General features: G+C 34.3%; 1 protein-coding gene across 1 annotated transcript in view; it reads right to left on the minus strand.

Annotated features, from left to right (window-relative positions):
* The window catches only part of LOC135131082 (uncharacterized), a 156848-nt gene that overhangs the window by 52442 nt on the left and 86013 nt on the right, over positions 1 to 18393 (minus strand). Inside the window, exon 3 of the mRNA XM_064058615.1 lies at positions 7702 to 7927. Within this exon, the coding sequence (XP_063914685.1) occupies positions 7702 to 7927 (226 nt within the window). The remainder of the gene's footprint in view (positions 1 to 7701; positions 7928 to 18393) is intronic.

Raw genomic sequence — 18393 nt, forward strand, 5'->3', positions numbered from 1 at the left:
TAATGTTAAACTTTGATTCTTTTTATATTTTTCGGTATTAAGCAAATCTCATTTTCTCTTGAATTACAAAATGCTAAGAGATATTTTTTGTATTCAAAAAATTAGGCAAGTTAGCAAACAAATGGAAACAATCGTAAATTATGACTCTCGGGTGTCTTCGCTTTCTGTTCTAAGTTAATAGTTTCTTCGAGTAACACGTCTGTAAATGCAAAATTGAGTCCTCGAGTGCAGAGGAGCCACGCTCCACTGTTCTCCTTAATATTTCGAAGTGTATGGTGTGAGTGACACTTTATTTAGAATTGGTTATAATGAATGAGTCAGAAAAAATAATGAATGAGGCAATTTATTTTATTGATTAAATCAAAAATGCGGCAACCAATTTTCCAAAAAATTTGTTAGTATTACACTCCACCTATCCAAAGTGTTGTATAGTTTTGGAAATTTCATTCTACCCTATAAAATTTTATTGACAATAACGAGACGGACAGTAGTACAATGGTAAGAAATATTTATGGCTCACACCAGTGCATCCGAATTTGTCAGAAAACACTTAGTAGGTAGTTGTGGTCATAAAGTAATGGTCATTTTCGTTCGTGATTAACGGTGGTCCCTGTCCGGACCTGGATTATTCTGCTTTCTAACATCTGAGGATTACCAGCACACTTTAAGTTGTAAATATCTCTTGCTATTATACTGTCCGTCTCGTTGTTGCCAATAAAATTTTATAGTAAGAAATTTCCAAAACTATTGATGTTGTGACATCATCACAAACATTTTTAATGAAAAAATTCACTTGGCACCTGCGAATACCGTATGTTTATCACAAAAAAAATAAATTTACAAAAACAAATCTTTCACTAATTTTTGTGGTTGTCCAATATGGACTTTATGACTTTATTAAATTGAAAATAAATTGCAAATAGTAAATCATTACTGATTATGATTTTTACTTCCCGAGCGTAATCTAAGGAGGTGTTGTAACCGAGTTGATTGGGGGACAGACTACTTTCATGTTTTCTCGACGTTTTACTACCACAAAACACGAGAAAATAGATCTCTCGTGTCCATTGGTCGTCTGTCTGTTTGTCTGTGTCGATTTTTATTAGACAGATAAACTCCGAAATTATCCACAAAATTTGTAAAATTTAATTTCATCATTTTTCGAAGAATCTGAGGTATTTGTTCGTCTGTACTTCAGGACCGAGGAAAGTTCTGTCTAAATAACTTTAAACAATTGTTTAATGTAAAATTTATCGAAAATAGAAAAGTAATTTATATTAACCCTGATAAAAACCTAATTTGAGGTTAACTTTATGATGAATAACATTATTAAGAATTTTTTTTTGTTATTTTGTGTTCATTATGAATCTGTAGATATAACCAAAATAACCGTTTCCTAGAATAATTTTGAATATAAACCATATTTTAGAAGAAAAACTAAGTGGTGCACTACTTTAGTATTAGTAGTGAGTCTACTGATAACATATCGTCACGTTGAACGGGTGCTTGAAATCGGCGTGGGTTAAACTTAACAATTTACTTCTTAGTAACTCGAATTTACACGACTAATTACAGAGCGATTATGTACAAAATAATTCCGGCGCAACTTCACTGGATTTTCTCTACACTCGTTGAACTCGTCTGGACTGAATTTGGCTGAATAATTCCGTTCCCGACGATGGCCTCTAGTTAAACCTATACGTTCCTTTCGATGGATCGAGAACGCCGCTTCGACGTTTTTCTGGGTCCCGCAATCCAGACTTCCGGTAACCTCCAGACTCGTGGAATGCCGCCTGCCCACCGTCACTGATGATGACCCATCGTCCCCGCACTTACTAGAAAGCTCTCGACGGTCCATAGGCGTCGTACCGGAGCGGCGTATGGGTTTATTTCATAACAATATAGTGTTAGTTTTAAATGCGTGATGAAAACTATTTGTGGATAATACGTCATGACTGACTATAAAAACGGTTAAAACATTTATTTACTTGGCTCGAATCGTGGCACTTAAAAATTTTAACTTGTCAAATGCCATTCTTCTAACATTTTGAGAATGACTGGTATAATTCATCTGAAATATCAGGTGTCGACATGCGATTTGTTAATTTAAAATTTTGATGTGTTGGTTGTCTACCAAAATACGAACGCTCATTGATTTTTTTTGGGTTTCAATTTTCTTATAGTCACTATGTTCGGGTTTCGGTTTTACCTACCAACCGCAACCCTTGTCAACAAGCGTCCCCAACTTTCTCTTTTACCTGCAATGTATCGCTTCCGATTTTAACAACTTTTGTACATAGACTTCGAACCGTCAACAACAAGTAAATACAGTGTTACACAGCACATGTTTGTGTTTCATTTATATCAATCTTTTTCGGTACGTATGTATGAGTAATAATCATACATCCAACATTGGTCCTTCGAGCCGGATCTCTCCACATGTGTGATCCAGTGCTGTGAATTCAACAATAAAACGCGGTGGTGCCATTTTTCGACGCCTGTATCGGGAGACGTGATCTACCGGTCATCGGAGTTCCCTACCGGACAGGAGAGCAGCGAATCCAGCCCATCCAGTCGTTTCATCCAAGGTTCCAAGTGACCTTATCACGTTTTTGGTAATTTTCGACGCCTGTATCGGGAGACGTGACCTACCGGCCATCGGAGTTCCCTACCGAGCAGGAGAGCAGCGAATTCAGCCCATCCAGTCAATTCACCCAGGCTCCAGGTGATCTTATTACGGTTTTGGCAATTTTCGACGCCTGCATCGGGAGACGGGATCCAGCCATTGGAAATTCCCAACCGGACAGGAGAGCAGCGAATCAGTCTAGCCGTCCCAGGTGCCAGAGGGCCTTATTGCGGTGAGTGGGTTCCAACTATTCCTTTTCTTTATCTATTTCCAGTCAAGCACGCATTCGACCGTAATTGCACGTCATTTTATTTGAATTTCATTGGCAAGTACCATTTACCTTGCCCGAACTGTACCAGTTTTACGTATTTCAACTAAGCGGTTTTTCAAATGGTTATGACGCGTTCGCAAACTTTCGATGCTCCACACATGGCAGGCGCGGAAGGTGACGACAATGCCGAAACATTTTCGGACTCAAATCCTACACCAGAGGATGCAGGAAATTTACAAATTTTATTCTTAAAAAGAAATCGCATTCACGACGAAATATCGCGTTTCAAGTTGTGGTTTGAAACAAACAATCTAAGTACATCCGCTTTTCGACTAAGAGTAAGATTGCGCGATTTTGTACGTATTAAGGCTCAGTTTGACAAAATCCATTCTCAGATTGAAGCTCTTGATGACGCCACCCCCGATTTAGAACAAGCTACCACAAGACTTTATTTTGAAAACGCGTATTACGATTTATGTGCAGATGTCGAAGATGCTATTGAACAAAAACGCGTTAACACATCTTCACCTGCACCGCAAGGTAACGCACCTACGAGCACACCGTCACCATCGGTGCAGTCGCTCCCGATTGTTATTAAACCGTTTAGCGGAATTTATACTGAATGGCTACCTTTTTATAATACACTTAAAACACAAAAGGTGTCTACATTTACAGCGGCAGTAAATCGCAATAGTACACAATCCACTTGTTATTTTTGTAAAAAATCTCATTTAATTTACAACTGTGTTACCTTTTTAAAACTCAGTGTTTCGGAAAGAAGGTCTCAGGTAGATAGGTTGAAATTATGTCAAAATTGTCTCAAACCATCGCATACGTCCGATAGCTGTAAATCTATGTCATGTAAATTATGCCAATTGAAACATAATACACTTTTACATAGTGACCAACCCTCCCATTCAAACGAAAACCAGCCTAGTACCAGTGGAGTTTATTGCTCATCCGCCCTTTTTCCACAAGCCGTTTTGTCTACAGCAATAATTCTAATAAAGGATTGTAAAAACAAATTTCAAAAATTCCGGGCTTTGTTAGACGTGGGTTCAGAATCGCATTTTATTACTGAAGCCGCCACTAACAAATTGGGTTTAAGTACAGAAAATGCAAATGTGGTCGTAGCAGGTATTCAATGTTCAAATACGACCGCTAGACAAAAGGTTCAGGTACAGATCGAGTCGTTGCATTACTCATTTACAACAGCTTTAAATTGTTTGGTAATCCCAAAAATTTTGCAGAACATACCTGTCCGTACCTTTTCTAAAGATGAGCTGGACATACCTGAAGCGGTAAAACTTGCCGATCCTAATTTCAATTTGTCACAGCCAATCGATCTGTTAATCGGAGCTGGATTATTTTGGAAACTGTTATGTGTAGGTCAAATTCAAACGATAGGACATGGCTTAATATTACAAAAAACTTTATTAGGTTGGATTGTAGGAGGGCCATTACATGGATGCCCCACCAGTAACACTCGTCAAAATCTACATTGCGCGGTCAATAATGTCAATTTAGAAAAGCAAGTTGAAAAGTTCTGCAAACTTGAAAGCCATTCAAGCGATGACAAGTCGTTCACAGCTCCTGAAATGCAACAGGAGAACTATTTTATTAACAATGCCACTCGATTGTCCAACGGACGATTTCAAGTCAGATTAACCTTTAGCAAGAGTTTCCCAATTTTGAGGAATTCCAAAGAAATCGCGCTTCAACGATTGTACTCATCGGAACTTAAGTTCGCAAAAAATATTATGTTAGAAATCAACTATCATAATTTTATAAAAGAAAACATTAATTTAGATCACATGCCTTTACTAGGTTCATTGACAGAGCAAAAAATCGAAAGTGAACCCCGTCATTTTTTGCCTCACCATGCGGTTTCCAAAAATGACGGGGTCACTGAAAAGATTTGCGTAGTGTTTGACGGGTCAGTCAAACCATTAGTCGGAAAAAGCATAAATGCTTGTCTGAGTACAGGGCCAAAAATACAAAACGACATTTCCGATTCAATAATTCGATCTAGGACGCATGAGGTCGCTTTTACTGCGGACATTTGTAACACGTATCATCAAATTTTATTTCAACCCGAAGACAGACGATACGAAAAAACTTTGTGGTGGGATGATCCCGTGCTTTACCAAGCACGTGTCACTTTAGCTAAACGGGCTTCGAATACAAATTTGCTGAATGATTTGACAACTAACCACATCAATTTTCATTTCATTCCGCCTTCCGCACCACATATGGGGACTATCGGGGAAGCAATGGTCAAATCTGCGAAAAGTCAGTTGAAGCGCGTTACTGGTATATTTTTATTTAATTTGCAAGAAATGCAGACGTTGCAAATACAAGTCGAAACGTGTTTGAATTCGTACCCGTTAACCGCCATGTCCAAAGATCCAAATGACCTGACTCCTTTAATTCCCGGTCACTTCCTCGTTGGAACCCCTCTAACTGTTATTCCAGAGAATAACGTCACCACGGTCTCAACGAACCGGCTCTCCAGGTGGCAACAATTCAGTCGCACTCAGCAGCAATTTTGGAAATGGTGGACAGCAGAACATATGGGTCAACTTCATCATCGCCCAAAATGGACCAAGGCCAGCCACAAGGGCATAAGGTGGACGATTTGGTGGTCATTAAGGAGGACCACACACCCCCGCTTATATGGACCACTGGGACGCGTTATTACTGTTCATCCCGGTCTACATGGCCCCATTCGCGTAGTGACAGTGAGAACCGCGCATGATGTGATTAACCTGCAAGTGACTAAGCTGTGTGTGCTTCCGACATAAACAAATGTGCAGTGTCTAAATTTACCCCTTTTTTTCTATGTGTTCTGTACTCTATTTCATTGTCAATGTATGCACCTGTCATGTAGACACTTATTATGTATTTCATATTTGCAATTGTTATACTTTGTCATGTTGAAAGTTAGTTCTTTCAAGGCGCCGGACCATGTTCGGGTTTCGGTTTTACCTACCAACCGCAACCCTTGTCAACAAGCGTCCCCAACTTTCTCTTTTACCTGCAATGTATCGCTTCCGATTTTAACAACTTTTGTACATAGACTTCGAACCGTCAACAACAAGTAAATACAGTGTTACACAGCACATGTTTGTGTTTCATTTATATCAATCTTTTTCGGTACGTATGTATGAGTAATAATCATACATCCAACACACTAACTCGTCAATTTTCGATGGCACAAAAAACTTACACTTCTTTAAGACTTTTGATGTTATTGTTCTTCCGTTTTATTCAATTCAACCTGTTCGAAATGTCCAAATTTTTTGTCACAAATTATATATTTAATAAATAAAAATTGAAATCGTAAAATGGTTTACTTTTTACCTTTACAACAACAGAATTGTAGTTCACGCTTGGGAAGAAAAAAATCTATTTAGTTTCATTTATATGTCCTTCTAAAAGTTTCGCTAGCGCTCGAAGTGATTGTTTTTCTAGATTTGAGATATAATATGGTAATATCAAAAAAAGAAAAGAAAAAAACTTTATATGTATATCAAAGTGGAGAATCAAAATGCATTAAGCAACAGAAAAAAAGAAAGAAATCCACATACAGCCGATTTCGACGACTACTGGCTGTTGATCGATACTACACCAAAAACAAAATATGTAATGAAATTTCAATTAATTAGCTGCATAAACGGTTGCAAATAAGTTTCCGCAGTCCTCTTGATTATTTAAAAATGTCTACTTTTTTGTAAATTATTGCAAAACAAGGAAACATAAACCACCTAATCGTATTCTGGAAAATTTTAATGTCAATATGTTCAGAGTACAACAAATTACTCAAATGTATCGTTAACACTGCATTATAAAGGTTAAAATCTTATCACAACAGTTTGTTTTATATTTGTTGTACACTTAAACAAATTTATATTTTTATAGTTAATATTTGCGAGACAATATGTAGAAATTTCACCTCTAAAAACCAACGACCTACATTATTGTTTCATCGTAGTTTCCTACTTGTAAATATTTAAAACTATCACGTCGCATTGAACTATAAACCCTGACATTATGTAATTCTAGATCTTGTAACGAGTTCGGTCCAATAAAGCCGGCTCAATTCGAGATCATGAATTTATCATCAGTTCCGTAACATGTGGTAAGTTCGTACAAACTAGCCCATAAAATGTGTATAGAGTCGAGGAAGTACATTGGAAAGCAACTTCTTCGCACCTCTCGAAAACGTTATTGTGATTTATACATGATCCAACGATCCCTTTAAAAATTCTCTCTTGCCAACCTGAGCACCGATTTGGGCGGTCTTTTTTGCAGCATCTCCTTCCTTTCTCACGTAATTTTCCCCTGACACAAATATTCTCAGTGGAGGGTAATGACGCATCCAAAGACACGAAAAGGTTAAAATTCCCGCATTGTTCGCAATTTGCAGGAGATAATGAGGCATACAAAACGCATGATGTAATCGGAATTTGTCCCTTTCGTCTTTAGCCACTTGATGATCCATGAATTGATGCAATCACGACGTACAAACAAATCGGAGAGTGCTTGTATAAAGTAATTAACCGCTGTTATGACACGAAAGCTGTCTCCGATGTAGGTAGAAAGGTAGACTTGTAATAAATTAGAGGGCCGGCACGTTGAAAGTTAGTTATCTACTTAATTGACTGACCGGGGGCTGCGCACATGATCTTCAGATCATGCATCAGGCAGACCCTCATTAGAAAATTAAATCATTGCCAAGATTAACATAATGATAACTTTAAGATATTATCAATTTCGCGAATTTGCATAAGCAGATGATTACCTTCGTTAGAGAGTTTGAGATGCTGCCTTCTGCTTTCTTCAACCTTCGAACGTGTTCCATAATTATCCCATTTGTACTTGGTGAGGGACGAGACCGAGACAGAGACCGGGGGTTCGGTGGGTTCTTCGGCTTGCCAATCGCTGTCATCGTCGGAAAAAGGATCCTCATCAGCCGCGTCGTCTTCATAATCGTCGAAATTATCACTGGAGTCGCTGTTTTCATCTTCCTGAAAAGAATTAAATGGTCTGTGATAATATAACTTTTATGTTAAATTCTAAATATGCTTACTCAATCATAAACTAAGGATTTAGAGACAGGGCAAGATGAAACCGATGGTTATAACCTTTTGATATACATACATATTACATATCTGTATAAACCGAGTTAATGACCTATAATGAGATTACTACTTCTCCAGGCTGAATCTACTACTGACCAAATTTCAGTCAAACGTAGTGTAAACTTAATAAGCTGAGTAGTATTGATTCATTAGATAAACAAAAACAGCTAGTATTAACATTACATTTTTTAGAGCTATACACAGGTGTCTCGGATAAAAATCCGCAGCGTTGTCGAAAACTAATAGAGATATTGATATTTTTTAAAATTTATTGTTTTTAGCTTGAAATGAGAAACTTAATTAGTACATTACAAATGCGACACACATCTTGTTATAAGGTCAATATAATCTTTAAAGAACACAAACAATCTTAATTTTCTGTTTTAAATGTTCTAAATCAATCAAGCGAAATCATATGCATCACTACAAAAAATCTAAATGCGTTAAATTATTATCGATCCAATTTTCGTCATACATATTTTGCATTAAATTAAAAAATGTGTAGCAAAGAAATATTGTAGAAAATTCCAATTCTCGACGTTAAAAGTTAACAGTAGTAACGTAATTGTGTTTGCACATTTTTTAAATAACAGTAGTTTACAAATTTAATTTTTTTTTCATATCCAAAAATAAAAAAAAATATTTTTTACTTCTAAATTACTTACTGATAACAAATCCAAAAACGGATAATCCTTATCACGTCAGGTTTATTCATAAAACCAAAATAAAGAACTTTGCTTTCACCTTCACGTTAGTGTTAAACTGATTCATGTTAATGCACCATTGTCGCATGAAAAATGTCTTCGAGATCGTGCAAAGTAAGTGCAAATCAGTTTTGTTACGTTTGTAGTAAAATTGTAGTACCTAAAGCGGGAAGACCTGTTCAAATATGCTTAAAAAGAAGGTATCAAGGTTTTTGGGACGAGAATGTGTTACTGTTGGTCTATTATAAGGGAAACTGACAGTACTGTCAGTAAAAGAAACGCTAGTGTTAATCATTTTAATTTTCAGTTATAATGTTTATAATATATACTGAGTATTGCTTTTATTTGATACAACCCCTGTAACTTCTTTATTCTTAAAGATAAACCTGTATTTCTTTGAGCAAATTTGTATCATTTTAAAAGATATTTGTGAGGCCAACCTGACATTTGTATTATCACTTCCCGTAGAAAAATCAAAAGCAACCAATTATTCTAAAATCAATACTTGAAAAATTTTAAATAAAACATTGATGACAATCTAATAGCTTGAAAAATTGCCATTAATGTTATTTATTTACGTAAATGCTCTTTTAAAATGATACAAATTTGCTCAAAGAACTATATGTTCATACATATTTAAAAATAAAAAAGTTACAAGAGTTGTATAAAAGAAAAGAAATACCGGGTATGTTTATATCAATATCTCAAAAACCTGACGTGATGGATTTTTTCTGCTTTTAGATTTGAATTTCCCGAAATCAAATCCTTCACATTCAACTATTTTTGTCTTTGGATATAAAACCTTGTAAACTAGTGTAATCTAGATATCTCTCTTCATCTAGATTATGTATACTATTTAGTGTTAAAACTAATACAATACATATATCTAAATGTATTACATATATGTATTATAAAAGTAATTTAATAAATGGTCTAAAAAATATATTACAGAAAGTATAGATGGTTGTTTAAAAAAATATATGACTACGTCACGACTCCTTTTCCTCCCTTCAAGCTAAAAACAATGACGTTTACCGAATTTCAATATTTCTATTTGTTCTCAAGATAAAAGATCACGAATTTTGTCTATATTTCAAATTTATTGAGCTTAGACTTATTATTGTGAACACTTCTGAAGCACATACATGTGTTCTAGATAGAATTCCGCAGCCTTATATCTCTAGAACAGATACATATCAAAATTTTGTAAACGCTGTCGCTTTTAGCCTGAAGGAGGAACCTTACATTGCAAATATAACGTACACTTGGCGTAGCAACCTGCATTTTTATATCAGATTTTAAACAGAATTAAATTACGATTGCAAAGAGAATATTATACACTTTCAAACTTTCATGCTATGTTCAATTCTAAATAATATAAGTATAAAAAGTCTAATAAGCCTAGTGTGTAAACTTTGGCTGTTTTACGTTTAATTTTTATATCTATCATTACGAGATTTAAACAAAAGACTTTTTGTGGTTAAAGACAAAATACGAAGGAGATAATTTTTTGAGAAAAGTAATGTGGAACCATCAAAGTTCTTTTCACAACAATCGCTTACATTAATATATGTATGTAGTAAGTGTTTTATGTCACTACAATCGTCATTTATACATAGATCTATCTAAATTTGTTAAAACATTTAAATTACCATAAAATATATAGGTATATATAAGTTTGCTGTGCCAAAGGTGAGTCATTTGTATACTAGATTTTTCTTTTTTCAAAATATGGCTCAACAAATAGTACGATGAAAGGTATACTACAAAAGACGGTCGATGTAAAAACCACATCCAACTTATTTTTCAGTTTCGGCAACAAAAATAATATTTGTGTTACAATTGAAACTTGATTCTTACTTTGTTAGAAAAGATTATTCTTTTTATTTCCCGAGCGTAAGCTAAGGAAGTATTGTAATTGAGGCCATGTTTTCTCGACGTTTCTTGACCCCTAGAGTACCCATTTCGGTCTGTCTGGCTTCTGTCTCTCTATGCCGATTTGTATTACACATATAATCTTCGAAACTACTGGGCTGATTGTAGCGAAATTTTATACATATATTAAGAATATCGTGTAGATGGTAAGACCAACAATTTGATGACATCCCCTCAAATGTTTTTTGTAAACGCCATTTAAATTTTATAAAATCACACACTCCTATACTTATGGTTTATGAATCCCATTTAATTTTTTTGCTCTACGCATCCAGATTTTGGAAAAAATAAAAATCATACCATCACATTTTATAATAAGAACACTGACTAGTGGTGAATTCTGTGAACGTATCTTAAAAATGTTGAATTACTAACGCGAATATCGCTGATTCGATCAATCAGAAGAGATAATTTTTTAATGATCAAATCAAAAACGATTCACCCCATTTCCTCGAAAATTTCATATTACAGTAATGTTCAGCCCACCTATAATTAATAATAACAAAAAGAATGATCACAATAACAGATACCTACTTACCTACCCAAAATAGATTAAGGTTTTGCTTCAATGTAGCTTAATTAATAATTTTAGTCACCTTCTCTGTTTTGAGGAGATAAAATCATTTAAATTCTTCGCTTATCATAATAATAAAAAAATTGGTCGAAGTTTATTTCGACCGAAATTCCCAGCGCTTCTGAAGTACAAGTTCAACAAATCCTGCTTCTTTGAAAAATAATAAAATTAAATTTTGCGATGTCTGTTTTGTGACAACCTGTAGAAAGTAAAAACCAGAGGCCTAAATAACACCCCCACAGCCCACAGCCTCTGCGCCGTGGGAAGGCAGATTGCAAGGGATGGTGCCAGCGATGTTATATAATGAAATGGATCTAGTCACGATGGATAAAGTCTCTTACCAACATATCTGCGACATAACATAATTAGCTGTCTTTGTCTCCTCACTGCACTTTGTTGGCTTTCAACTAACCAATAAGGTAACGTCATTTTGAGAACTTCTACGAATGAGATTGTAATTTAAGTAAAATACGGCGTGATCCAATTTTCATTTCACGCCAAATAATGGAATACAGCAATCACTAATATCAGACGCCTGCAAAATTGAGATGTTAAAGACCTGTTGTTTTTGTTTTAGCAACTGTTTTGCACATTTGTTGTATTGCTAATTACAAATATAAACTTCATTTTTGCTATCACGTGAGGTTTATTTGTAAAAAAAACAGGAACATCTAAAATTTCAGAAATACAAATATTAAAGAAATTTTACCCCCTAACAGGTAAAAATAGACAGGTAGAAGGGAAAAAATACCGCCTTTTTGACAGGAATCTCATGAAGTTACCAAGATGGAACAATCCCTGGAACAATCCCACACACACGTTTCTTCCACTTTTGCGCTTGCGCTGATTTAGATCTAAGAGAGAAATAGACTGTGTGGACGTTCAATAATCTAAAAGAAGATGGATAAAAAGCGTTTGTTGTGATTTTACCAACAAAGTACATTGTCGAAACTAAATTGATGACTGTGTCCATGTAAAATTGTAAGTCCATGGATGGTGCAAATTGCACAAATAGGAGAAATGTAAAACATATTTAAAGCAGATGACCCACGGCATTAAATGGATTCTCAGCAGTAACAACAAGCTTTAATTACAAGTGCTTGTTTTTATTTCGGAAGAATGTCACGTAGAAAATTGTTTGATTTGAATGAGGTTGTCGCTTCAAAATAGGAGACTAAAATTATTAATTAAGCCACAGTGGAACAAAATGTTCCGAATGTTATTATTATTATAATTTTTATTAAATAAAGACGTGCGTATTCTCACTTTTCGAGAAAATAGGGTGATTTGTTCTTAAGTTGATCGATGAACAAATAAAAAAAAGATAATACACACCGCGAGAGAAAAAGGGAAAAAAAAGAGTTAAAAGCCAAGTTTGGCATCGTTTGGAACTCTAACCCCCTGAGCCACGGTTGGCATATCGTACGCTAATGGAAAACTCTTATTATACTGAGATTACGTGCTAATAAAAATGGATAGGGAGACAAACATTCAGACAGACAGACAGACCAACGGAAACAGGAGGCTATTTTTTTGGTACTGTAGACTGTAGGGGTCCTGAAACGTCGAAAAAACATAAAAGTGGCCATTCGTCCGATGGACTCGATTATTATACTTCCTTAGTTTACGCTTGGGAAATAATCAACATAAACAATCGAAATTAAACTGATAATATATTTTCCCGTTGGTCGTCTGCTTTAATTATATTTAATATTGTCAATACCTGTGTGGCTTGCGCCGTCTCAGATTCTGTGGGGTGTTACTCTTCTTTATCTTTCTTTTAAGTTATAGGAATTCTCATAAAAAAAAAATGAATAAAATTCGAAAATTCAACCAATTTTTTTTTTAAAGTAACTCAAAATGTACAATAAATTACATTACACAATATTTGAGGAAATTGCAACTGAAAAAAGCCTAAAGCACTCGTAACAATAGACACATGATAGAAACGATAATAAATTTATTAGTTCAACAATAACGACAACAGCTTGGAGCTTTTTTGAAAATGAGTTGACAAATCCCAGAAGTAAAAACTTTGTTGAAAATTATTGTAAATTCTGTGTTACTGTAATAACAACATAATATTAAAAAAATATATGCGAAAAAAGACAAAATGGAAATGAATTTTGTGCTGCTTCTAAATAAGTACACTTTGTGGACTTTTCGTTTCTTGCCTGAACAAACAGTACTTTTAAAACAGTTTTGACTATTTGAGTGAGATAAGTCACACTATAAAGTGGTATACAACTAACTAGCTTTGGTTTTTTAAATTTCAGTCGAATTTTTAATCAGCTTCAAAAAAGAAGGTTATTAAATATAAGTATAATTCGACACAAATGTACTCGTATTTAATATTACTAAATATATCCCCATCGATTTTTTTCTTATACAAACTTTGCCATCCCCTTCTTAGGGGTGGAATCTCGAGAAAAGCTGAAATACGTTTTTCATTATTTGTGTTGAAGAGATTTAACACAAAGTGTCACGTAAAATTTTACAATAGAAATATTTTCCTGTATAAAACTTAACCACCCCTTTTCACTCCCTTAAGGGATGAATTTCGGGAAATGTCTTCTTAAACGAAGATTCCAGTATAGCATCAATACCTTCTTTTTTACATTTCTATCATCAGCGGTTTGGGCTGGCCGTTGATACTGTTGATACCGTGACATTGCGTTTTATATATTTATTTAGATCGCTTGAACTTCTTAACTTTTAACCTCGGTACATTTTTCGAATACGGAATTCGAGACAGTATGAAAACATTTTGGGTTTGAGCAAGTCGTGCTGTATAAATTTGATACCTATTTGATAATTTCAACATAACGAGCTCCGAAATCGGAAAACCTGGAAATTTACATACCCGGATTCATCAAAAAATAATATTACGTCTAATAATTTATCATCATTGGGTACTTTCAAAAACCAGTAGCAATAACTTCTACAACCGGCGTAATCTTCCAGATAAAATTCTTAAACTGTCGTCACTGCGATTCCATAAAAATACTTTTCTTTTTCATATTTTTATGACGCGAAGAATCTCAGTTTGAAGAGGTAACTCGTTGATAATTTATGGTTTGGAATCTAACATCTAACGTTAGCCTTACATTTGTAAGAACTTCATCACTAGTACTAGACCCTCCTGATCGTTTACGTTAGCAGTCCTAATGCGTTTAATGTGCTAATTTAAAGAACTGGAAACTTTCTTAGAATGTTCCGTTCTATATTTGGAAAACGTATAAATATGTATGTGTTTTATTCTATATAAGACCTCAGGTGTTGATAAAGCAATAAAATATCCACAGCTATTTAAATTAGTAAGTGAGTAAAATATATGTGATAAAAATTTACGATTAATTTGCTGAAGTTTATTTGCTAAGCAACAATTTAAAATCTTATGTATTTCGGAAATTAAATGGAATTGTGCACAGTTCGGCTTTCGACTTGAGTTCTGCAAAAGAACATTCAAATATAAAACCAATAAATAATAAAAAACATCAAAGACTTTCATTGTCCGCATTTATTAAACGTACTGAGAGCACTAGATTGTATTTCGGTGGTGGCATCTACAAAGAGAATCAGATGCGGGTGCTGTTTATTGTTTTATAAAAATATATTCCGCTGTATTCACAAAACTGTTTAAAAATAGGGGTCCCATGTCACTAGATTAGTGGATAATTTAAAATGTAATAAATGAACTTGATGGACAATCAAGAAGTATTTAAATAAAACCTCTCAACTGTGTAATTCAATTTCTAAACATAATTAAGTATATACGCAATTTCACTGAATCTTTTCAACTGGTTGTGATGTCATAACTAATTAATCGCTATAAATAAGTATATACTATTATCAATTATTGTTATTTTCGTTTCTATACAGATTATATTCCACAATTTTTATGAAAACATGTTCGTTTATTGCAACAGTATTATCAACATTTTGTGAATTTAAAGCCAACTGCGAGAAAGTTTTTGTTTAAACACTCTATATAAGCTTTTCTTCAGTGATTTTGGTCATTCAGTCCAAGAGCAAGAATGTCCTGACACCCAGTTTATATTCAAAATATATCCCTAGTTATTTTTATTTATTTCACTTATCGTTTCGGTTATTAACGGTGACGACGAAGTGTAACGGAACATGTTTAATTGAAACAAAAAGACTAATGGAATTTCTCCTAAAAATATTGACACTTTCTATGTTATTGTTTGTATATTCAGTTATCGGTAATTCGTAATGTTGTTCCGAAGCGTGTTCGGTTTTTACTTCTTTGGAGTGCATGATGAGCTGAAGTGGCCATGATCCATCTCAAAGTGTTTATTTTTGTCGTTAAAGCAATTGATATGTCTGCAAACATGTTTCATTGACAATGACAAAAATTAAACGAAAACAATGATGTATCGTTTGCAGACACGAATTATTATTCATATTTGTATTCGCTATTATTTAATTTTAAGTATCTTCTTTAAAATAAAACTCTAGTAAACGAAGCTTGTTAAAATAATCTTAAATTACCGACTCCTACTGGGAAAGAAAGTTTGGTAAATAAATATTAGTCCCGTTTGTCACGCCACAAACTTCAAAAAGTGTTTATGATCACGTCATCACATCAACTCACTATTGAAAATTTAAAACTGTCCAGATTTTGTTATCCCCACTAAACTGGCATGTATGTTCAGAATGTTTTTAGACAAAGGTAGGCCATGTAAATCTAATAATTTGGTAGATAACCAATTTAGTATATACAAAAATCCCTAATGAAAAATGAAATTTATTTAACATAAAATATAGGAAAGCAATAAATAACTTAATGTCTGCATCGCTTCTGCACGCTTGTTATGCTTCAGGAGTGTTCATCCTAGTTCTAGTTGATGGTGCTAAAAATTTCGAATACATGGATCAAGAGACAAAAAGACAAACTGTATGTTTTATACATCTGTTTGAAGTTTGAATAATATATAAAACGTAACCAGTCTCAGGTCAAAAATAAATTATAGTAAAGTGTACGTAATTAAAGACTTAATAACGAATTCTACTTACATGATGTTGGAAATTTTTTTCTAAATAAAATATTGAATGCTTTACTCAAAAGTTTGTGAAGTACATATGCAGTCAGATCGAGAACTGTGGAATAATGAACATAAAATAAAATGGTCGTTTAAAGAAGGGTAATAGCTGTTCAGTCAAACAATTTCTGAAATTAAAAAAAAAATCAACCTCTGGCAAGTTACGCTTCAGTAACTTTTCCAAGTAACGCTTCCATTTCGATTATTTCACTAGAAAAAATTCACCCACCCAATTTTGAAAAAGTATCCCGTCCATTCTTTTGTGATAATCTTTATCATTTTTTTTTGGGGCTTCTCGCGTGTACAATTGTAAATCCTGATCTTTCACTTTTAATTTTGGTGGGATTACTTTTTAAATCTCTCTCCACCTGTTTCCTCAAAGTGACAAAAGCCAGGATCCACTAGATGTGAGTTATTTTTATAAACTCTGTGGGATCGAAACTGATGGGAAACTTAAGTCAATTCTACCTAAATATTATCAACGCATTTTGTAAGCGATTAAAAGAAATTGACGATGAAAAATTAGTTGTACAAAATTATAAATATATGAAATATTGACGGAAAAAATGCACCAAATTCTAAACAAAAATGTAAATAGAATTCTTACAATTAACTGTCAGAATATGGAGAAAACAAACCAAAAACATTAATGTCACTAAAGGACATGACCAAACTGGGTTCCAAACCAGTGCTTAAATTTCCAATTAAAAAAAACTTTCTTGTTAAACCGGGTTCGGCAGGTAGAAAAGCAATCTTAAAAATAAATTAAACTGCAAGTGTGGTGCAATACTATATAGCATCAACGGCACTGCAAACATTCTTCTGTACTCTTTTTCTGACAATTCGTGTGATAACTTTCAGAATAATTTTTCAATTACTACTGTAAACTTAACATTCAAAAATAAATAAATACAGTAGTTTAAAAATTTGTGGGAGTCATTTCAGTCAGGTTCCCGTATCCAATTCAACCACACAAATTATGTACCTCATCATTTGGGAACCTAAACAGACAACAGGGGCAAATAAACAATGTAAAAATGGAACTCACGACTAATAAGAATAATAGTGATAAAAAGAAAAATAAATTTAATTCGACCATAATCTTGATAATTATAGATGGTACCGCTTAAATAACAAAGATGTAACGACCGACCGAAGTATGTAAACATCTTTCCCAAAACACGTTCGTTTTAGTCCAGCAAAAAAATAAATGAATAGAGCTTAATTTTTACTTGTCTACTAAATTTCAATCTAAAATATTCTCTAATTAGCCGTGACGTTCATAACGCATTAAATTATACAAAACGACTCCGCTCATTTTGTAATCAGATTCTTTAAAACTTCCGCTAAAATTTGGAAGCCTTTTCGAAATCTCTGCATAATTATGTTCATCATAAATCACTCCACGTTTCGTGACCACCTAAACCGCATTGAAACACATTCGGATAGATTTGCGCTAAATACCATCCATATTATCTCAGTCACGTTTAACCGTTCCCCGTTCCACGAAATTTTTCGGTTACAGGTAAAGAACTTTTCAGCGGTAATCTTCCGACGGCTCGTATTAAAAGAAAATCATGAGCGGTCTCGATCTTTTTATAATTGACTTGAGTACAATTTAATAAATCTTCCGATAACTCGAGCTATATAAATGTATCATCCCAAATATGGAGACGCAACAAGTTCAATAATAACTTGATACATGAGTCGATGTGGGCAATTATCTGCTCTAGGCCCACACCGGAATAATCCAGGGTCGGACCTTTCATCTTACAACATTTCGTACGCACCATGGAAGATCTTTTCAGCTGTCAGCAAATGTAGCAGTTATGCAATCAGCTCGCACCTCTGCATTAGATAGGCGAGGGACTGTCAGCATAATGACGGATTAAGTTAAAATGAAGAGTTAATTTCACACGTGGTAACATCAATGAACACGTGTGTCGGTAAAAAATGAGAATGTGTGTCAGACAACAGGTGCTTTCGGTGTATTAATAAACCAACGAGTTTTTGATTTATTATTAGCGGAGGAGTCTTCAAGAGCCGTGAAAATTTTTCAATGCGGTCATCAGG

Source organism: Zophobas morio, unplaced genomic scaffold, assembly GCF_036711695.1.
Source record: "Zophobas morio isolate AGI-343-1 ecotype UQ-CSIRO unplaced genomic scaffold, CSIRO_AGI_Zmor_V1 ptg000002l, whole genome shotgun sequence".
NCBI classification, from domain to species: Eukaryota; Metazoa; Arthropoda; class Insecta; order Coleoptera; family Tenebrionidae; genus Zophobas; species Zophobas morio.